The 23,143-nt window shown below is 40.8% G+C and overlaps 2 protein-coding genes across 3 annotated transcripts; one reads left to right on the forward strand and one right to left on the reverse strand.

Annotated features, from left to right (window-relative positions):
* Positions 1–61: 61 nt before the first annotated feature.
* LOC105282140 (probable cytochrome P450 4aa1) lies at positions 62–7,811 on the reverse strand. Its single transcript, XM_011343896.3, has 7 exons — positions 7,358–7,811; positions 3,707–3,878; positions 2,961–3,338; positions 2,098–2,164; positions 1,081–1,619; positions 830–1,009; positions 62–587 (listed from the first exon to the last, which is right to left on the reverse strand). Exons 2-7 carry the CDS (start codon positions 3,852–3,854, stop codon positions 412–414), a joined length of 1,488 nt encoding a protein of 495 aa, XP_011342198.1. The 5' UTR covers positions 3,855–3,878; positions 7,358–7,811; the 3' UTR covers positions 62–411.
* Positions 7,812–10,587: 2,776 nt separating this feature from the next.
* On the forward strand, positions 10,588–23,143 carry LOC105282139 (alpha-tubulin N-acetyltransferase). 2 transcript variants are annotated; one of them, XM_011343894.3, is made up of 8 exons: positions 10,588–11,618; positions 14,644–14,793; positions 15,085–15,256; positions 17,063–17,204; positions 18,664–18,766; positions 18,868–18,952; positions 19,277–19,323; positions 21,494–23,143. In XM_011343894.3, exons 1-8 carry the CDS (start codon positions 11,515–11,517, stop codon positions 21,828–21,830), a joined length of 1,140 nt encoding a protein of 379 aa, XP_011342196.1. In that variant the 5' UTR covers positions 10,588–11,514; the 3' UTR covers positions 21,831–23,143. The 2 variants fall into 2 exon arrangements, with proteins under 2 accessions (XP_011342196.1, XP_011342195.1); XM_011343893.3 differs by having other exon boundaries at positions 10,591–11,618; positions 21,491–23,143.

The following is a 23,143-nucleotide window of genomic DNA, read 5'->3' on the forward strand; positions in this document are numbered from 1 at the left end:
TATAAAATATTATATATAATTATTTTTATAATGTATATGTTATTTTAATAACATATTTTATAATAATTACAAAGGATAGATTTATACAATATTGTTACATATACATACACATACACACGCACATATCTTCCAGACTCACACTCTTCTTACATCTATTAAAAGGAATGAAGGATTTAACAATTATATATTTTAAACCTGGATAGCAACAAATTTTGTAGCATTTTTGGAAATTCCGAGACATTAATTATTATATATGTGTATAAATAGTTATTCAACGCTGTGTTTTACGATTCAGTTCTTCCAGAACTTTTCGTCTCTTTTTTATAAAATATTTTTTCATAAACAACGCTACGAGCTTTTGTTCTAATCCAATATAACGTACGATAGACTGACGATTTGTCAATCCAATCGTTACGTTTCGCATTGCTTATCGCGTGCTCTCACTCTGACCCAGAGTCCACCGTGCGCCCTAATTGTTACTCGAAACTTAGCTATCACCCTTTCCTTCCCGAGTACCGGTTCCAATTGGCATTTCCTAAGAATCGCACTGATGACCGATTTCATCTCGAGCATGGCAAACTTGTATCCTAAGAATGTACGAAAAAATTAATAATTATTATATCATCTTTCCAAAAAATTGATGAAATTACAGAATTTATAAAATTTATTTAAACGTATGAAATTTAAAAATTTGTGATATCCTTGTATTTCTTATTACACAAAACGTATCTTTTCCGATAAATGAAAACAGCAGTAGAAATTCCGTTATATCTGTACAAACATGAATTAATATATAATTTATGTTATAATTTGGATTTTCTTTTCTTACCAATGCAATTGCGAGGTCCAGCGCTGAAGGGTATGTAGGCGTAGGGATGCCTTCCTTCGGAGTTCTCGGGACTAAAGCGTTCGGGCTTAAAGTCATGGGGATGAGGAAAATGATGGGGCAAGCGATGTGTGCAGAATGGCGTCATAAATATGCCGCAACCAGCTGGTATCACGCGCTCTCCTGCGTCCAGAATAAAACGCCATAAGTAATTTCCGAGTATTTCCATTAATTTCTTCCTGTTTCATTCTCACCTATTCTCACGTCCTCTCCGAGTGTCCTGGCGAAGAACGGTACGCTGGGATACAGCCTTATGGATTCTTTGATGCACATGTCCAGGCACTTCATCTCTTTCAGGTCCAGCATAGTGGGTGATCTCGTGTCATCGCCAAAGATCTCGTTCAGCTCGGCGACGCATCTCTCTTGCCATTTAGGATTGTTCGCCAGAAGGAAGAGGGTCATCGCGGTGGCGGTGCCGACCGAGTCCTGGCCGGCCAACATGAAGGTGCAGCATTCCTCGATGATGTCTCGCTCGGTGAACAGTGGATTCCTCTCGTTGATCTCGACCATGTACTCGAGTAGGGACATTCTTCTCCTGGTCGCGCCATCCCCATCCGTGACGAATGAGCCGTTCTTCCGGAGGAACTCGCGCTTCTCCTTCATCCTCTTGAAGCAAAAATCGAAGAGATCCTTCTGCTGCCGTTCCTCCAATTTCCCGGCCGCCGTCAGTTGGTAGATCCAATCGATGAGCAGCCAGGGCCGCGCGAATCTGTACGGCAGCATTATCTGGCCCCTGTTTTTCAAATTAACGTTAACGTTAACTTAAAGGATGAAGTGAATTAAAGTGGAGTTTGCAGATGGGAATGGAAATGGTCCAGAAGAGGGAAAATAAGGAGGTGTGTGGGGGGAGGAAGATAGCATAGCAATGAAGTAGATTAAATAAATGTAAGACTGGAATTAAGATAACGTACGAAAGTGAAGCATACAAAACAAGTATTGTAATCTTGAGTGGAATCAACAAAGAATATTCATTCATTAATGTTAACTTTAACGTTGGCTTCATTTTATCACTGACACTTTCGTTGCCGCTGATGAAGCGTGACACGTGTCATGTAATTTTGAGCGAACCTCAGCTTTATTTACGAGAAGATATAGCCGTGAATATGTTAATATTGAATCGAAACACGCTCCTTTTCTTCCGTTTTGCGTCTCCAGGTTTGCAAATGAGCTTCGCCCATATTAGATCCATGTATGTATGTCCATGTACTCACTTTCTGAATGGCGTATCGTCCTCGCCGTTGCTGCCTGTTCGGTTCGCCGGCGAGCCCAAAATCGTCTCTAAAAGTAAAAGTCATTGGCAAATGGTCAATATTTGATATCGAGGTGTAGGACGGCCGCCTCCGGAATGATTCTCGCCTCGAGACGCGATAATGGAAACCGCAGATGCGTGCGTGCGTGCAAAATCTCTTTGAAGGTATTATATTATCGATATGCAAATGTCGAAAATCAACAGAGCCGCTGTTGGACATTTCTCGACTTGGATTCTCATGCTAATTAGCGCGTTCGCTAGAGGCCGTATCTATAGAGAGGTAAACCTTTTATTATGTATGCTATAGACGTTCACAAGTCGTATAGATTTTCACGCGTGGGATCACAGAACGCGTTCCGTGTCTTTTTTTCTTTTTTGCGTGACAAACTTCTTTACATGCTTCGTTACAACGCCATTGCATATAATCGTGCGGTCGCTATCCATTTTTTTAATTTACTCTACATTTGCATCTCAACGGCAGAAGCCACTTGCTTTTATTTTTATCGTCGCAAATTTTACCACAAGTTTTTATCGTTCTTCTTAACTCTGCAAGTTAAATGCGCTTCTTTAGAAGCACAAGGAAGATGAAAAGATTAATATTTCCAGGTGCCAAATAATCTCAGTTTTACAATTTTACAATTGAGCACTTTGCAAATAAAAATAAGTAAAATCTTGCGACTTAAATATTAAAAATAAATAAAAATTCTCAATTTTACGATGACAATAAAATAAAATATCTTCGCGGTAGAGTGAAGTGATTCAATCTTTACAATCGTTACAATCTTTTACTCAAAAGATTGCGAAAGATCCGTAATATATACGTACCGATTAATATGTCGTACACCGAGTTGTTGACGAATACGGTAACGTTTACGTTCTGCTCGTTCTTTTCGAGCAGCTTGTTAACTAGGCGATCGGCGTACTCGCCGAACGTCTCGACGAATTTTTCGAGTATGTGAAGGTGAAAGGCCGGCTGCAAGATTCGCCGGTGTATCCGCCACTTGTCGGCCCGCCGCGTAACCAGGCCCTTGCCCAGGAAATTGTCGAGCAGCTTGTAGAAGCATATCTTCTGCGTGTGCTTTATGCTGCTGAGCACCACTTGGATGTCCTCGGGCTCCACCAGCACGACGTACGGCAGGAACGTTAGCCATATCCGGAAGATGCGGCCGTAAAGCGGCGCTTCGTCTGTCATCCTCCGTACGACTAAAACATCAAGAAGAACTCGCTTGAAGCACTCAAGAATTGAGAATTAATAAGGACTTCACTGATTGTATGACTGGCGTAATATTAGTTTGGTGCCTCTAATTTCTGAAAAACAATACTTAATATTTTAATTATTATTATTATTATTAAAATTAAACCTTAGTTATTAATTATTTAGTTAATAATCACATCAGTGACTAATTATATATCGCTTTTCGCTGAAGACATGTTAATCCCGTTCAAGCGAGCTTGCTCAGAGATATAAAATTGAGTCGACTAGATAGAATAATGCACCTAGACCTAGACAGTTGGCGTCAAATTGACCTTAATTATACTGGCGATTGGAATTAATAACACGGTATACTCACGATTTCCATCAAAAATCAGGTTCGCGTTGCCAAGGATCGGCACCGTCTTCGGTCCACCGAGGGTCAAAATAAATCTCAGGATCCTGATGTAATTCTTTAGCGTGTACACGACGTAGATCACGGCTAAAAACGCAACGTAGGTCCACATCTTGCCTGGCGTGTTGCGGTTCAACTGATTGCAGAGAACATATAATTTCGACTTAAATAACGTTTTAACGTTTATGGCCGATAAATTGCGGTGAGGTAGGACTATAAGTTCCTGCGCAATGAACATTATTAATTATTCATTTTATCCGTACATCGCGTCTTTAAAGGTGATAAAGGCGATAAAAATCCGTCAAGATCGATTGTCGCTTAGAAAGCATGTGCTAAAAGGATTACAAAATTACGGATGCAAATCAAATGTAAACCGTGATGTAAAAAGTTCTTTTTATCATGATGTAAACGATATCTCCTCCCCTCCCCCGCCCCCCGTCGAGTATATCTAAATACTTCTGTAAATCTGTAATTCTGTATATCCCTACAACTTATGCAACGCTTTCCGATCCATCGTTCAACATGTGAAAAGATATGTACGCTTAAATCGATTACAGATAAGAGAAAATCTAAAGTTTTAGACTGTGCAATATATTGCGCTAGATTTGACGCATTTTTCTTGCTGCGAGAATTGCCTGCCGTTAAATTGTATTGTGTTTTATACTGTACATTTTATTTGACGCAAGATTTGCGCAATATGCACTTGTATACGCGATATGTACAAACTGAAAACATGGAGGAACGTATCAATTATATAGGAATAGAGTGCTTATTAATAGGAACATATATATAACAAAACGAATAATATAGAGGCGAGTAGCGAGGCGATTATCATAATCTTGCACTAATCATAAACAAACAAGTAACAAAAGTTTGTTCTTTTTCGAGATTCTTTCTGCACTAGTACAGGCAGCTAAAACGAACAGATGTATACACTTCTTCCATAGCGCATGCCAGCAGACAAAAAATTGCTCGGGAATAGAGCACGTTTTCAATATCTTGCGCAATTTACGAAACATGTAATTTGTTTGCAATTTGTGTATAATATTCTGCAATATTTCTTGCCTTAAAAATTGCGTCAAATCCTGCGCAATATATTGCATAGTCTAAAACGGGCTTAAACACAGTTTCGTATTAATCTCAGCAGAGCAGTCGATTATTCGTCTATAGGCCCTCTTCGCTTCTCTTTCTAACTACCTGCCTTAGAAAGAGACGAGGAGTGAGTTAAACTACAGTTAAAGTTAAGCGACATCGGTATAGAAACGGGCCATAGAGTAATTCGCAGGATAATGAACGAATAGGCAGTAAAACTGAATTAACAGTTACCCTGTGGTGTGGTAACAACGCGCGCCATGAGTGTGCCATAAACGTGCCATAAATTAAATATTGTAGGCAATAACTTAATATTTGCGCACTTATCTATTCGCGTTTTTCCTCTGACGCAGAACAGAGAGGCGGTTATCCGCGTTCAACAATACGACTCGTTACGACTCGAGATACCTTAAAACTGATTCGGTTGATCAATTAAACAAACACTACGTGGTGATTTAAATCTTATTAGCTAGACAGACAGAGAGAGCTTTGTTGGATTGTTATTTTTAGCATTTCTAAATATGCATTTGCATAGAATCATTTGCGATTATAATATCGTTGCAGACACGGCATTAATTTATCTGGCAAATTCTACGAGGAGCGTCTGCTGCCTCGCATTAACGATTCTGAATGGGACACCTGTTAATTGACGTACCGAAGCGTGCAAGTAGAGTGCCGCGGGCATAGTCGCGTATACCGATCGCATGACAATAAGTTTCACAACGAGAATACACGGGAACATTAATTGAGCAGCTTATCCGATATGTATCAATGTCGTATTTAAATAGTGCTAAAAACTTTTATCAAGGCGACTGCGACGGCGATTTGGCCAATTAGATAAAAAATAAAGAACTTGACCAATCAAGTTAAGAAAAGATTAGAATTTGACCAATTAAAATGTAACAGGCAACGTCCGATTGGTCCAATCGTAATCCACAAATCGCAATTCCAATTTCCAATTCATATAGCTGATACGCGATTTGCTCGTGTCGCATGAACTTTTTGTGTTGGCTGTTCTATTTTCCATCAAACTTCCATTCTTTCTCTTTCTTTTTCTCGAACACCTGAGTGCACACGTAATGCGTAAAAAATAAAAGTGTATAAAAGATTCATGCGACACGAAGAAACCTTGACGGTGGCTTTACGAGGAGGACAGCTCGACGACATTTGAATGGCGGGAAAATGTGGGATTTGAAAGCGCTTCCATTCAACGCGCTCGTTAAAAGAACGCATGACGAAACGCCTCGGTCAATACGTCCGTGTTCGGATTTCAAATAAAGATCTGGTATTACGCAAGAGGACCGGTCCCCCTTTCACGCTTTTCGGGCGAACGTGTTACTCGGTGCTTGAAAATTGTATTTTTCTCGCTTGTTAATTACTCCGCGCGAACAAACGTCTTACCGAGGTGTCTTTCTGAGAAACCAATCGATCACTCGCGATTCGGAGAACTTTCCTCAGTAGAATATATGTTTGAGATCGTGACACGTGCATTTCAGTCAACTAATTTGCGCGTTCGCGGACGATCTCCGCGGTATTTATGCGTCCGCGAACACGTAACTCCTTCCTACTCTCCCCCGCTGAAAAGTCGCTTTTAACTAGGTAAAGTGCGTGCACAAACAAAGGGTCGATTTGCATCATATTTGTGCAGATCCTTCTTCATCTCTTCGCGCATTCTAATGCTCTCCTCTTCCTTCCTCTCTAATAGGATCTTCTCTATGCATATCAGCCTTTTTCAATAGACCGATGTTGAAATTGAATTGACGTTTACACAGTTAATCCGTTTTAGTAAGAGCGTTGTTAGAATTCTTTAAAATTAATATTCGTTTACACGCATAAAGGATTTATAACGCTAGCGTATTATAATTAAAGCGGTGTTTATACGGCATTTAACACTAGTAGTTAGAACAACGCTTGTTACGAAATTAACATGTAAACGTACTCATTAAGCTCTACTAAGGCCCGATATTCATAGTCCCTTCTTATAATAATAAGATAATCTTATAATAATAATAAGATAATAAGATGATCTTAAGTACATCTTGTAGATGTTAATATTAAGCTCTATTCAACACGGTTGTTAACAGAACGAACTCTGATTGGCTTAACAAATATCTTAAGACCCTGTAAAAAGATTGCACGAACGTCACTTAACTTTAACCGTAGCTTAACTCACTTTTCGTCTCCTTCTAAAGGGCACGTTAAAAAGAGACGAAGAGTGAATTAAGCTACGGTTAAAGTTAAGCGACGTTCGTGCAACCGGGCCTAGGACCTCGATGTAAGAACAGGCAATACCGTCCTAGCTGTGAATTTTTTACATCGCTGTATCCTATCGGGGTGTCCTTGCAATCGATCAGTTCTGAAAAAAACCCGATTCTACGCAGTATATGCAAAACTGAAACGTGCGTAGAATCGATTTCGGCTTCAATTCCGCGCGCGTGCTTTACGCGAAAAAATCGGCAAAATCGTAAACGCAGCGAGCGGAGAAATTAATAACGCGAGACACGAGTCTGCGGTATATCTCACCTGAGATATACACCGTAAAAGTGTCACACGGCCCTTCTACCGTCACCGCTACTGTCGAAGGCACTGACAATGAGATGCGTTCACATCCGCGATTAGGACGATCGACCGACTAAACTTTGCCGCTTGCTCGTCAGTAGTTTATATATACAGGGGGAGACGTTACGCGCGCCGTGCGCGCGTATGTGTCTTATGACACTTGGTGTAAACAGCAGTTCACACCCCAATCACGTATTGTTGGATGCGCGTACAGGCTTTTCGATCGCTTCTGGGAGGCGGCGAAGCGCGCGGTCGCGATGAAAAAGGATGCCCCACGTGCATCCTTCTGCTCACGGTCGTTGTAGGGCGAAACTGAAGCTCAAGGAATCTCATTTCAAGGATGGATACCATCGTCGATTATATTTTAATAATCATGCACACGCAATTAATGTATAATTCAGCCTCGCTGGCCATGTTACATGTTCGGCGCCGCTTGTCGTGCGTTGCAAAAGATTGACCTCTATTTCTGAGTTTACGGTATTTTCAATAGCAGAGAAATTTAGGTAATATAAAAAATAAAAATATAAATATCTCAGAACTAACCGGATAAAGAAAAAATTTCTATATTATTTATGCAGTTTTAATCAAAACTACGTGTTGCAATATTTTTTCCAAGTGATATAAGTATTCGCATATTTGATCTCTATTTTATATAAGGTTCCGATTCAAGACAATGTAAAAATTTCTTAATTCTGTTTCGAATTATACAATGTAGATCGCATAATACTAAATAAATTTCTACGGGCTAGAACTTTTTCATTTCTGATTTTACAGGATTTTCAATAGCAGAGAACTCTAGGCAATATAAAAAATAATGTTATAAACATCTCAGAACTGCTCGGAAAAAGAAAAAATTTCTAAGGGCTAGAACTTTTTCATTTCTGAGTTTACGGTATTTTCAATAGCAGAGAACTCTAGGCAATATAAAAAATAATGATATTACCAACTCAGAACTGCTCGGAAAAAGAAAAAATTTCTAAGGGCTAGAACTTTTTCATTTCTGAGTTTACGGTATTTTCAATAGCAGAGAACTCTAGGCAATATAAAAAATAATGATATCAACAACTCAGAACTGCTCGGAAAGAATTGCATAAACGTCGAGCGCTACCGTATAGCTTATCGGAATTTCATGCCAAATTCATGTCAAACAAACTTTTGATTAAAATATCTCAGGAACTAAAGCCTTATTTAAAAATCTAACGGCACTTTAAAAATATAATATGGATGCAAGCTTTCGATTGCGACCAATTCGAATAAGATTGGTGCAGTCTATCCTGAGATATTGTAACTGAATGTTAGAATTGTGACGTTTCGTTTTCCTCCTTTTCCGAAATCAGTTGCAGACTCACGTACGTATGCTCGCACATACACATGCAAAGCGATTTTGTCACTCAAGGTGCGTTCGCAGATGCACGATTTAATTTATTATGAATTAAAACTGATTTTAATACATGGGAAATATTTTATGTTACGATTAAGATATAAATCGCAAAAACTGTTATATAAAAAATTAAAAATTACTTGTTTTAAATGAAATTATCGTGATAGCGTCGCAATGATAAGGAAATAATTCTTCTAATTGTGAAATATAAATTATGACAATTTAAGATATAAGTTGGAACATTTTATACTCATAGAATGAAACCGAGAAAAAAAAAAGAGAGGGAGAGAGAGAAAATTTTAAATTGTCACAATTTATATTTGACAATTAGAAGTATTAAGAAGATTTGCACGATTAGATAAATCTTTATTATCCAATATTTTTATGTTTGATGATATCTCACAACAGAAATAAAATGACATATTATTGTGGCAATACAAAAATACATAAAAACATTTAAAATTAATGAAACGTAAAGAATTTTTACAAAAAGTAATGAGATCCCTCTAAAAAACCTTACAAAGGTAAAAGAATACGCCAAGTACATAAAAAAGCAAAACCAAATATGATGAAATCCATAGTTAACTAGCCAAGTACCTAGAAGCAATTCAGTTTGAGGATTTGTAATTTGAAATAATACTTGGCGTGCCCGGGTCGCGTTAAAACGTACGTCCTACCTATACTTTGTGTAAACTGTACGTGTAAATTATTTGTATTGAGTGAGTAATGAAAAGGGATATTTATAATCACTCCGCTAATGTGCAAAACTGTAAACGTATTTGTTTTAATATTACCAAATACAAAGATTTACGAGTCATTAATGAAAATACTCAAAGAAGTACAAATTTAGAAGAATGCATGTCCAATGCGACCCGGGCACGCCAAGTATTATTTCAAATTACAAATCCTCAAACTGAATTGCTTTCTAGGTACTTGGCTAGTTAACTATGGATTTCATCATATTTAGTTTTGCTTTTTTATGTACTTGGCGTATTATTTTACCTTTGTAAGGTTTTTTAGAAGGATATTATATTATAAAAGTCACCAACTTATAATTAGATCGTTGGAAAAATAGAAATTCTCTCAAAAAGAAGTTTTTCAAGTTTTTAAGTTTTCTGTTATAACGTAACTCTTCCAAGAATGTGATACTTAACATTTCATAATTTGAAAGTATGTATAAGCTTAACACAATCTAAACTAGAATACAAACAGATCGATTCATGTTTTCTTAATAAACATGTGCTTATTATTATACGAACAAACAATTATATGTGTGTGTGTGTGTGCGCATCTTTTAAAAAATTAATGCAGTAAACCAATGTTGATAATAAAGGCAGTAATTTTGGTGACTATCGATACAGAGGCAAGGAAGGAAATATTAAATTGAACGTATAGCGTTCTCTATTATCCAAGTTGCGAGATTCGTAGCAACTGATCTCTCTGCGATTGTCGCCAATATTAGCCAGTGCGCCAAATTCAAATCTGTTACATAGATTACGTATGTATATTATTGTAGCTTGCGTAATTCTATCTCCATATATACCTCTTATGGAGCAACTATAATAAATTTTGTTTTCGTGTATCTTAACAATCAACAAAGTTAAAAACAAAGCAAGACGTGCAAAATAATGATTGCCTCCTCAGATGCGATTTTCAGGCATGTGAGTTGGCGGCCTTTACCCGCAATGTGCGCGCGCATCCTGGCGTACTTCGCGCGGCTTTTACGAGCAAATGCGACCTGCCATTTGACAGCGAAATTCCGTGTATATATCTGAAGTGCGTCAGGTAAATCGAAGTGCACTAATCGCGGTATTAGTGTACTTTGAATTTCCGTCATTTATATTACGATTTTCTCGATTTTATTCAATCTTAATCGATTCGATTGCTGCGAGAAGCAAACGTTACCCAAGCGGAACCTCATATATACGGCGTATGTACTCGAAGTGCGGGCATTTCGAAAGCGCACTCGCTAGCTCACCGTTCGCCGACAATCACCAGCTCTCCCGCGAGTGAGAGACGCGGAGGAGGCATCCCCGTGTTCCGCTCACGCGAGCGGCGCCGCGAGTAAGCCGTGAGCCGCCTATCAGTCGGCCGTGAGCCGTGAAGTGTGCCGCGAGTGGTGGGTAAGTTGCGCGCGATCGATGTGCAAACGCACCCGCCCGTCGCTCTCTCGCCGTGTTTCACGTAGTACTACGGTGCACGAGCAATCGATCATCGTGGGGAGAGACGCCGAAACAATAATTTCGAGTGGAAGCGTTATTTATGTATTTCACCGTGCGAGTTCTCGTAAACGTGAAGCGTTCGAGAAGTAGAGGAGAACGCGCGATTGCACGACGATTATTACAGTCATCCATGTGACGAGCCGCGCGAACGCGTCGATTCGATACTCGAGATTCTGCGTCGGCGACAGGAGCCCGCCGCCGAACGGGAGCAGGAGGAAGACAGAGGGTAAACGACGACGGCGAGAAGGAAACGAAGAGGAAGAGAGGGAGAGCCGCGATCGATGCTCACGTGACGATCGACAACGCGGAGTGAAGTTGTCGCGAAAGGGTGCGCGGACAACGGCCATATTCAAGGCGAGCCGTCATCGCCCCGGTTGCGCGGGTGAAAACAGTCCCACGACCATCCACCGGGACAGCCCGACGCGGCAATACGCGACGCGGGCGTGCGACGTGCGGGGACGGGGACGGAAACGTCACACACACGCACGCACGCACGTAGCTACGATTCCATCATCGAGATGGAGTTCAAGTTCAACGTAAATAAACTCTTGCCCAGGAAGATCAACAAGGTCACGCACAACCTGACGCCGGAAGACTTCAAGGGTGATCGGCGCGAGCTAAAGTGAGTATAGCCAACAGTCGTCATGACTGAATCATCCGACCGAATTGCCCTAATGTCCATCGAAACGCGAGATTTTTGATTATGCGTATTTTTTGGCGATTCCAAAAATGGCGAGCGAAATTGTCAGCTTCCCACGTTTACGTTGGCAATACGTTCAGCAGAGATTTATATCTGTGCGCATGTATACGCATAAGTTTGTGATTAGAATAAGCACACGCATAAATCTCCTTGGATAAAATTTCTGACGTTTTTGACGTCGCGCATTACGCAATATTTTTTGCAATAACATTGCGCAGCGCCCGACGAGATCCATTAGATAATTTTTAATACACGTATGCGTGATCATGTAAATCGAGGAAATCTAATCGCGCCTGAAATATAATTACAACAGCATTTAGGATATCAATTTTATATTTCGGACGATATTATTACGATTTAATCGATGTATATCGATTTAATACACCCTGAAATGAATATTCTACGATGTTTCCACAAATATCCGTTACTACACCTTGCCGCTCCCTCGCAAACTGGAGAAGCTAAAGCCGCGTGTGTATCACGCGTTCGTTTCTTATGAGAGAAGGGAGGAGAGAAGAGAGGAATGCGACAATGCGTGAAAGTATCGCGTAGCATCGGCCATTATCGCCAAGGTTGCATTGCTCTCCGCTAATGTAACGTATGTATACGCACGTTCGCGCGAAACTCCCGTGCGCCAATGACACACGACTAATTACCACTTGTCAGCCACTCGACAGCCGCCTGAACTCAATCTCGGAGATCTGCGATTTTTCCGTAGGGCGCGACAATTTGTTACATCCGCAACGTCGCCCTGAATGCTCTGATTGGTTCCTATTGTTTCATCATGAGATTCAAAATGCGGCTGTAATATCATGTTGTCGTTCAAGCAAAATGTAGAAAGTAGGCAGTCGGAGACAATCAGCAATTACCTTTCATACCGTTCAGTTCCCGTTTGAAGTGACTTTCCGTCGCGAAATATGCGAGGTAATGAGCATTTTCGAGCAATAAGTCGGACAAACGGACTTCTGTGTGCGCGCGCCATAGATTCCTGGTTCAAAGAACCCAGCTCGCTCCGCAACAACCTCCATCGAATTCTTGGGCAGTGACTCGCGACGCTCGCGGAAGCTATGACGAAATGGCAGAGAAGTGGTTTCTCACTGCGCGAGGTTCGTGTCCCTCCGTTACTACATACGGAGGAAAACCGCCGTGGTAGCCGCCGGCTCTCCCGCAAACGCAAACGGTTGACGTAACGATTACGCGTCAAGTCGGTCGTTACTCTGACATTAGGCGCGCGAATCGTAATCTCGCGTGCCCCGTAATTGCCGTTTGATTGATACTTCTGTACCGGAAAGAGCAGTCGTCTCGGGTTCTTGCGCGGACTCGTTAATAACGGGTGTTACCGAGATGTAAATATGCGCGAAAACGGATACGCGATATACAGAGAAAAGCGAGAAGATGTTAAGGAGAAGAAGATAGCAAAGAAAAAATCAGAAGAGGAAGATAGTAAAGAAGAAACTAGAAAAAAAAGATAATAAAGAACAAATTAGTAAAAGAAGAAGATATTAGGAAGAAAAAGATAAAAAAGAAGCTAAAAGAAGAAAGTATTAGGAAGAAAAAGATAAGTTAAAAAGAAGTTAGAAGAAGAAGACAGTAAATAACAAGTGAAGAAAGATCTGCTACATTAAATTTTATGGTAATACGATAATATAAGATATTATGTATTAATTAATAATTTCAAGCGCAGGGGACCGTATTGGAGAAACAGGCAGCACGAGCAAATCTGCGCTATCGATAAATCGCTCTTGCTTGATCACCTTGATTCTTTGTTTTTATGGAACTAGAACGTACAGTTTCCGGTACCAATAATAATGATCGTGCCAGACATGACTGTCAGAACAACGTTATTAAATAGCATTAAAAGACACGAGAGAAACAGAGGAGGGCGATATTTCTGTGAGACGCGAAAGTTCGCATCTCCGAGATTAGCCGCTGGTTTTCTATAGCGATTACTCGCGTCACCATCGCGCGATCCATCATGCTTCGCACCTACAATAATATAATGACTGTGAGAAAGGATTCAACACCGGTGAATGTGTAATAAATTAAGCCGATCCTTATCGCAGGGCGCACTATTGGCGCGGATCCAATACCAGAATTCCAGGTCAGAACTTGTGGCTGAATGATGTGTCATGCGGACAATCTGCTTCTACCATAATTTCGTGTATTCACTATTAGAGCGACGCGAATAATTGCATCCGCAATTTTCCAACGTGTAATTTTGGTCGGACGTCCAGCAGACTGGACGGCAAAATTGCACGGCGTTTTACGATATTCGGAGAGTTAAAATTTTTCTAATAACGTGTAATTTTATATCGTTACATCGAAAATGATGGCGTCAGCTTCACGCGTCGTTAGTATTGAAAATGATGTTCTAGAATTAAATGCACGTGCTACAACTAAATTCGCGATCATTTTCTTTGAACTTTTTTCACATTCAACATTTGAAAATGTCAATACCTTGTCATCCTTATCGGAATCCTTATCGAATACTCTCTATTTCTCGCATGTATTTATTACACTGCTTGCCGCTAATATCCGAAATCTTGCGTCCTACATAACGCACGAGTCGCTGGATCAGAATTAATTAGCATAAATCTAAGAGAATGATGCGCGTAATGTGAGTAGAAGCGAGTCCGTAGAAGCGAGAAAAGTGGAACAGCTGTTTCGTGCCATTTCAGCGATAAACCGCAACCTATGTAGTTGTGCCACTGAAAAACGACGATGCTCGAGAGATCGTGACGCTATTTTTTGCTTGCAACTATTTCAACAGAACCGCAACGCTCGAAATTCATGATCGAATATTTCATGCAAAATAAAGCTCTCAATAATCTTGCAAATATTTCCTACGAACAATTGGTGTGTTTGTGTAGATTGTTAATGCTCTTCATATTTCAAATTAATTAATATTTCGAATGAATTAATAATTATTAATTTCTTCTCCTTCCAGCGAATGCCAGAGACTACTGAGCAGGATACTGGACGACATGGGCGAGGCGTCGGCGAGGGCTCAAGGACTCAACAAGCCCATCACCAGCGCCCTTAAGCTCCGAGACACGGATCACACGATTTACCTGCTCGTGGACAACGAAGCGAACAAGTAAGTCCGCGTTCGCCGCACTTCGTGGGGATTGAATTGTTAAAAGGCCGTTCCTAGTCGCTCGTGGGTAAAGAGCTGTTGCACTATCGACGAAAACGGCATGAGATACGTGTCCAGACCATACGTAGATATTACGCATCAGTTTAGCAATCATTAAGACTACGTGACGACGTAACGCGGCGTCCCGCCGCGCATAGGTGGGTCTCGCGAGCGAATCGCGTGAATCACTCGCGTATAATAAAATCGTGCACTTGATACACTCATCGTATGCTCATGCATTTGATCTTGCAGCGGACTAGGCAGCGTGGTCGGCCTGCTGAAGACGGGCTCGAAGAATCTGTTTCTGTTCGACGAGACGGGCGAGCATTACCAGTTGCAGGCGAGATGCATCCTGGACTTTTACGTGCACGAGTCGCGGCAGCGTATGGGCCTGGGCAACATTCTCTATCAGCATATGTTATCCGTAAGTTTGGCGAAATTCTATTACTTCACTCTTGCGAGTGAAGAAAAGGATCATCACAAAGTGAAGAGAGCGCAATGCTCACTTCGGAGAACAATTTCGCGTGAGATATAATGAGATTTTCGCACGCCGTTTTTCAACACGTTCGCCGAAAGAGGTCAATCTAATTAATCTAAAAGAGGGATTTTCTCTCGATAATTGCGCGTTAACGAAGCCGCGAGAAACGGGTCGTTCTCACGTGATCAGAGAGAGAGAGAGTTGCGCAGGGAGAACGTGAACTCCCGCGCTCGAAGACAAATCTTCGAAGCGCCGGTACAAGGCGTAATTACTTCCTGCACGGGAGCAGAAGGCGTCGCGCAGGAAGAAATCACGATCCAGATCGCTATCGTGCAAAAGCCTCCGTGCAAAACGAAAGCAGTCCGCTCGCTATACAATCGCGTTACGCGGTGACAAAGCAACGAGTAAAATATTTACGTAATAGTAACAATGCTTGACTCTGAATTGTTTTAATTATAACAAATACTTTTCGATAATATTAGCCTAATTAGTGCATAAACCGAAATCAAAGGCAATTCTTATATATTTCATGAAATATTATGTCACGCTTAGGAAATTAATATAAATAACTTCTCTATGTCGCCAGTAAAATCTCAAAGCAACGAATCCTTCTTTATTATTGACCACAACTTGATTGTTTTCTGTATTTGCCAGTTGCGATCAATAATAAAGAAGGATTCGTTGCTTTAGGAAATTAATTGAATAAATAATTAGTTTATTTATTGCCTGTATACTCTCTGAACGTATAAATATGTTCATACCATACGACAGTATGAAAGCTGGAATAAATAATATTTGCGTGAAAGGAGATTCCAGCAAGAAACAATCTACTTCTCGAAGTAAATGTAACAGTAAATTATGTACAGAAGTACATGTAACAAAGAAAAACTAAGGATTCCGTAAACTGCTTTTCGTTCCGCTCGAGGACTCGGAACCCTGAAATCGGTGTCACGTGAGCACACACGCATAGAACTGTGACCAAGAGAGGCGGTCATTCTTTCCCCATTTTCTTCTTTTTTTCCTTTGCGTAATGAAGTTTCAACTGAAACATTAAGATTCATTCGCGCGATGTAAAATCCGTAACAAAACTTGGACTCAAATGTAAATGTAAGAACATTATTAAATTATTAAAACTCTTTATTTTATTATTAAATCTCTTTACTTAAACTTTGGAAGTGCGATTGCGTCTAGTAATGAGCATGACGTCATCCACCATTGTTATCAATGTTATCAATGTTGATACAATCTGGAACTTCATGAAATACGCCACGTAAGAGTCCAAACTTTCTTATCACGCGCGACCGTAGTTTTTATAATGAACGAACTATTTCGTGTGGTCGCCGCCACTTTCTCGCAGCAGATCGCTCTTGTAAGTCGCGGTTCGCGTCGACGATATCGCGCGTAAAACGTGACCGATCTTAAATAGACGCGTGACAAAAGGTCGTTATACGTAGAGGCGAGTGTTACGCTCGAAGGTAACTACTCGCAAGGTGACTGAACTCGTCCAGTCCGTTTGTTTCGGCACAGTTCGCTGATTTGTATTTAACAACGCACGCCAGTTCCGCTGCGTTTTCTCCTAATCTGTTCCTTTTGCGTGGAAAGACTAATGTTGGAAACCCAGTTCGAGCATTTCTAGAGGCTCGATAGTCCTCTTTCATGCTTTCTATACCTTCTTATCGTTTTTTTCTTCGTGTTTTTCTTCCTTGCATTCTCGTTTTTGCCCCATTTCTAATAAAATGCTGCAATTTATAGGAGGAGAACATCAGGCCAGTGAAATTAGCGATCGACCGGCCATCGGAGAAATTCTTGGCCTTCCTTCATAAATACTACAGGCTCTCGAAGATCATTCCACAAAATAATAAATTCGTCGTTTTCGAAGGATTCTTCGATGACGGTACGTAATTAAATTCTCTTCTGCATTTATTATTATATTGAATTATCGCGTGTCTTCGTACATTTTGTCGTGATAGATATCCGTAACAAAAAGTCGCATTAGAAATGATCGAGTATATCGAGAAGTACGATGATCGAGATCCATCGTAATAATCGCATTTACAATTCACTCGAATAATTCGTTACGTTCATGAACGCTTTTAAAATGACTCTCACGATTGCTTTGCCTCCGTGGTTACGGGGTAACAGGGGGACAAGTATGTGGGGCGTGGGACGAGCAAGGAAAAGAAAGGGTGCGGGCAGAGGTCTCATTAACTCCGTAACAACAATAGGGTGAGATCGAAGAGGTTCAGGGTGGGAAGAAGATTGAAGACTCGAGCGTTTCTGTTCCACCTACAAGGCATTTAATTTCTCTCTGTTGAAACGATGACGAAACCATGACTGTTCCCAGCTAATACTCCGTGACGTATGCGGCCAAAAATAAATCTCACGTCTCGAGTCTGCCGATTGTCCCGCAAAAATTTGCATCGATTATTCTCTCCGCGTGCACGTTATCAAAGCTGTACGCGATAAGCGCTTTCCATACAAAAATATATTCGCGCGAGATAAGTAAGCCAATAATGAAGAAATGAAGCTTGTAATCATGATCGATGTAGCAAAGTCCGTTTAAAATTGAACAATGAGGCACATTAAATTATTTTCATCCTTGAAAATTTGTACGAGATGAATATTACTCTCGAATACTCTGTACGGCAATAATTCAACTGACAGAGAAATTATGGCAAGTTCCCTTGCTTCAGAAGGTTTTACTTTCTGCGAATCTCAATGCTCTCAATGACCTATTCCATTCTTTCTCTGCTCCCACGGCGCGGCGAGAATTCTCTCGTGTGGTCTTACCGTTTTCGAGGTGCATACATACCATGCCATACAAACGCGAGGCCAGACACCGTCGATCTGGTTCCGAAGGTCGAGCCGCCCTACGGCGAGTCACTCGAGCATCGCGTTTCACGTCCTAAATCGGCAATACTCGCTCGGGGAGGCGCAAAATCGCGGCCAATGCCGTGCTAAGGACGATTTATGCCTCGGTTGTGTCCACGATCGATCATGCCCGACCCTAGACACCGAGCCTGTAGCTGCTTGAGCTACATTTATGCTGATTATGCACAGCTCGCTCCAATTTTGTTGATAGCCGCGGACGTGCTTCTTGAGAAATATTGATGTCCCTGAACGTTTTATCCATCGGCGGAGAATGGCAGCATGAAATATGGAGGAGGAACGTGATCGGCGCGCGATAAGCGAGTAATAACGCGGAGTGACAAAACGGCGTACCGTGCAATAACTGTCGTCGTTAATAAAAATTGCTGAGACAGTTTTCAAGTCTTTGCGTCTCATAATTGTCGTGTCCGTCTATGACGTATCGGATGATCTGATCATCTTCGTCGTTCCCTTCGTGTTCGCAGAGAACCGGGACGTGAGGAGCAACAGATACAGCCTACCTCCAAGAACGAGCCTGGACGACGGCACGTCGGGCAACAATAACAATAACGGGAGGAACGGTGCTAGGTAGGTGCGTCGACGAGCACGACTACGCGGACCGAGTGCGACAAACGCGCGTATGTACCGTGGCGTTGCGAGGTAAAAGAAAATAAAATTTCGCTTTTCAGCCTCAACGGGGTCCCGTATGCGGCATCCGTTTCGCGTAGCTTCGGCAGATACGCCGCGGCACGACCGCCCTGTTCCATGGCAAACGTGAGTACAACGTAGAGCGCCAGTGTGTGAGACAATCTTCTTCTTCTTCTTCTTCTTCTTCTTCTTTGGAACGTTCCATCGCCAAATGAAATCAAAGATAAATAGAGAGCGTTTTCTCTCGACGCGCGAAACAAATATTCGCGCAGGAATTTCTTCCTCCACTCGAATTTAACTCGTAGCGTATATCCTCGGATAGCGACTAATCGCATAATTCCGGTTACCTTGGTCTTTCTTCACTTACCTTTCTCAAGCTTTCGACACTTTTCTTAATGTGGTAATACAACGCGGCGTGACTAATCGCATAATATTGGCGCTTTCTTCTAGATAATCCATAATACAGCGATGCTTGACCAATCGGCTCAACGTACCGGGTGAGTAAAATTCACACAGTGGTCGTTCAGATCCGTGCCTGCAAAAGAGCTTGTCTTTTCATTTTCTCCAATATTTTATCGTAAATTATTATTACACGCGATAGTAGCGTTGCGCAAGAATATTATTATGTATAATAATATTCGTTTGATTGTGATCTTGAAAGGCTACACTGCTACTCTCTCTCTCTTTTTCTCTCTCACTCAGAGTTACGCAATGAAATTTCGTTTCTTAAGACGCTGAGAGAAATCCTAGTCGTAAAGTGCAAAACGATTATTTAATGAACGTAGTTAAACTAATAATTAAATAGGAGAGAAAACTCTACGAGAGAAAATTTATGAGAATCCGTGTTTCCTCACATTTAGTTTGCATTGTCGCATCAAACGTTTTTTTTCTTAACGATTACCGCTGAGGCTTTCATTAATACCGCTATGAGTGTTCGCACACGTAATAATACGTTTAAGTAATCCAAGGTGCTTCTTCAATTGGTCATGATAGTTCGCATTTCACCGATTCACTAATCTCATCGTTTGCAATAAATCGAGAAATCGAATTAACTTGCAAGTTAATAGGGAAATACGACGGTACCACCGTGGTAATGTTCTCAGTTGCCGAGACAGCTTGCCGAAGTACTATTTTTACGTTGAATACATAAACGCTACCTCTTGCCAGGGCATACCTAGACGGACCTTAAATATTTCCGAGTCACCTTGGTAATTCCGTATCGTAGATTTCAGTCCGAGTGAATTTCAAACGAGATTTTTGTCATCTCACAAATCGCTGCGTATTTTATCTGGAAAACAAATGTAAATAGCACGAAATTAAGTTTAAAGCTTTTTGACTTGATACATATATACGTGTATTAGAGAAACTCGTTTTTCCGAGGGACTGTTGAATCCTGCGATAGAAAATCCGAGTGTTCGCCTTCGTTATTGTTTAAGAATAAAAATCTACCTGAAGTGTGACCTAAAATGAAATATTCGTACAGAAACGAAAACAGCAGATTAATTATATAGTTAGCCAAATTGAAAAACAATGCTCTTCCAGAAGAAATGTAACGATATTACACGTAGTATACTCGCGTAATATAATTATATTATTATTTAATTAATAGTGATAACTGCAATAAGACAAACATAAAGGGAAGCATCATTATATATCGCAGATGACAATGTGTAAATATAAATTAAATGCACAAAAAGAAGTGATAAAAAGAAAAGGAATAGAGAAAACTCATGCAGCGCAGAGTTCTTTTTTCAACGCGCTTAAAACTTGGAAAGATTATTTACATTCATTTATATGACTTATTTAATTTATATAATTTATTTAATATGTATATTATATTTATTTAACGCTCTATATATGTAAATTATAGCAAGTAAGTTTGTATGTAATCACCTAGCGTTTATGTGTGAATTAATAAAGATTTATTTGTTGATTTGTTGCGCACGTAATTACGTTTACTTTTCCTTTGTTGTTTGTTCGTGAAAAATTAAAATTCTATTTATCGCACTGTTTATTTAATAATTAATTTTCCTCTAATTTAGTTTTATCTCGCATTATATTCTATTATAGCTTATATAGCTTATGTTTGTACAAAATATTGTACGGTTTTCTAACGTTTTAATGTTTGTCGGCCTAATTGTATTATAAAACATGCTTGTACTGTTAAGTGCGCGTACAAAATCCTACCAGACTTTTATATTATATATACAACTATTGTCTTGAAATTGTGACTTCTGAAATTGTAGAATCTTGACAAGTTATTATCATTGTCAACGAATATTTGATGTTATTTTTTCATTAATACTGTTAAAGTGTCGTTCAATTTTCATAAATTTCGAAACTGTGCTTTAGTGAGTGAATAAGCTATGGCTGAAAAATTGGCTTTCGACATTAAGAAAAAGGAAAATGAAAATTGATGATCATCTTTCTTTTTCTTGATTTTTTAATGGTCGAGCTCTTTCCATCTTCACCCTTACATTTCTTTTCCGAAGTAAACATTTTGCATTGCTCAAGAAACGTAACGAAATCTTCCCTGAAGAGATGCTTATGAGAGATGCGCGTGTGCTCCGAGAATGAGAACGGAGGTGTAAATTGCATGCCGCCGTCAGCCTGTTTCGCACGTCAGCTGTCGTCGCGAATTGACAGGCAAAGTTAATTTTTCAGCAGCGGCGAGAGTAGCAGCGCACAACGCCCAGAGTCGCCGCCACCGTTGCTGAAGCTGGGACGCCCAGAGTCGCCGCCGCCGTCGCTGAAGTTGGAACGGCCACGTTCGTTGAGCCTCTACTCCGAGGAGGAGCAGAAGCAGCGCAGCCTCGAGATGAATACCGTCCCGACGCCGGTAGTGCCCGACAATCAGACGAAGCCTTTCGTCCCCATCATGCTGGAAGCCGAGAAGACGGAGAAGAATGTGAAACCGTCGCCTTCATGCGCTCAGGAAGTCACCACCGGCGCCAATCAGCACGGGCACCTGGACCTCAAGTTTTACCACTCGCCCTTGTGGTGAAGCGACATCCTAGCTGACAGCTAGTCATCTTCTTCCCCCGTCAGCGGGGGGCGGGAAGAAGAACTGTCCGCTTCGGGACAGACCGGACCAATCTGAGTTGGCGCCAATCCCGGACGAATTCCATCTACTTCCTCCCATATCGATTATAGAGGAAGAACGAAGAGGGGATCTCAGTCGTTGACTCGGAATTAAGACGCTGCGGTCCGCGGAAGATCTTGAACTTGCGCGCCTTCACGCGCACCTGCGATCCGGTTAAACGAAAATTAAGCCAGAGTGTCTCAACGCTCTCTCTCTCTCCTGACGCTGTTTTTGCTGTTGTGCACACTCATAGATGTAAAACGATATGTATTGCGGATAGTTCTAGATTATCCCGTTGTCGTGGGACCTCACTTAACGCGTACACGTAGCGTAAACCTCTTACGGCTTTTGCAGTCTTGTGCAGGTGCATCCTGATAGAAACGCATGGCAGTTAGTTTAGGGGACCCTGGAGTCGTCTGTTTTACCAAATGAAATTCATTCCAATCAAACTTTTTTTTGGTTGCACGAAACAACAAATTCTTTTCCACAATTACAATACACGTAAAAATGCGTGCCAATAGACTGGACTTTATGTTAAAAACGGAAAAAATTTTAGAGTAAAAAAGAACACAAGACTAGTTCCTTGATAAAGAATTTTTCATTCTCCGCAACCAATGAAAGGATCTATTAAAAAAACTCACTCATTCCGTCGGTGCTACAGACGACTCCAGGATCCCTTTAAGCATATTACATTAGAATTGGCACACTATGTAAGTAGAATGTGGAGATAGGTCCGTAGGCACAGGTCAGTAGGTACTTAACATTGTCAATCGAAGACTGTTCACCGTATCACCAAACAGACACAGCACAGCATACACGTCAAGCGTAAACGTCAAGATACTCATTCACGTTTCAGGATGTGCAATCCAAATAAGGGGACATTCTGCGGAGATTATAAGGACTATTACTATTAGAGAAACGGATCGCTATCAACGGTCTGCGTGGATAAATGTTTCGTTGGGCTATCAGTATTAAGTGTTACTCCGACTTATACAGATTGTTACCGGTCAATATGCAATACATACATTAAGCTCAGTAAAACAAAATAGGATACTTACAACTGTCGCGTCAGCCTCACGAAACTTTTGTATAATTCGTATTCGTAGAGAGAGCTATTCTAAAGTACATACAACAGGCTTATTATAAACGATATAGAGAGACAGCTAAAATAATATATACACGCAGAAAGCAAGGATACGTAGCCTTGTCAACGAGAAAGAAATAAATGCACGAGG

This window comes from Ooceraea biroi, chromosome 10 (assembly GCF_003672135.1).
Source record: "Ooceraea biroi isolate clonal line C1 chromosome 10, Obir_v5.4, whole genome shotgun sequence".
NCBI lineage: Eukaryota > Metazoa > Arthropoda > Insecta > Hymenoptera > Formicidae > Ooceraea > Ooceraea biroi.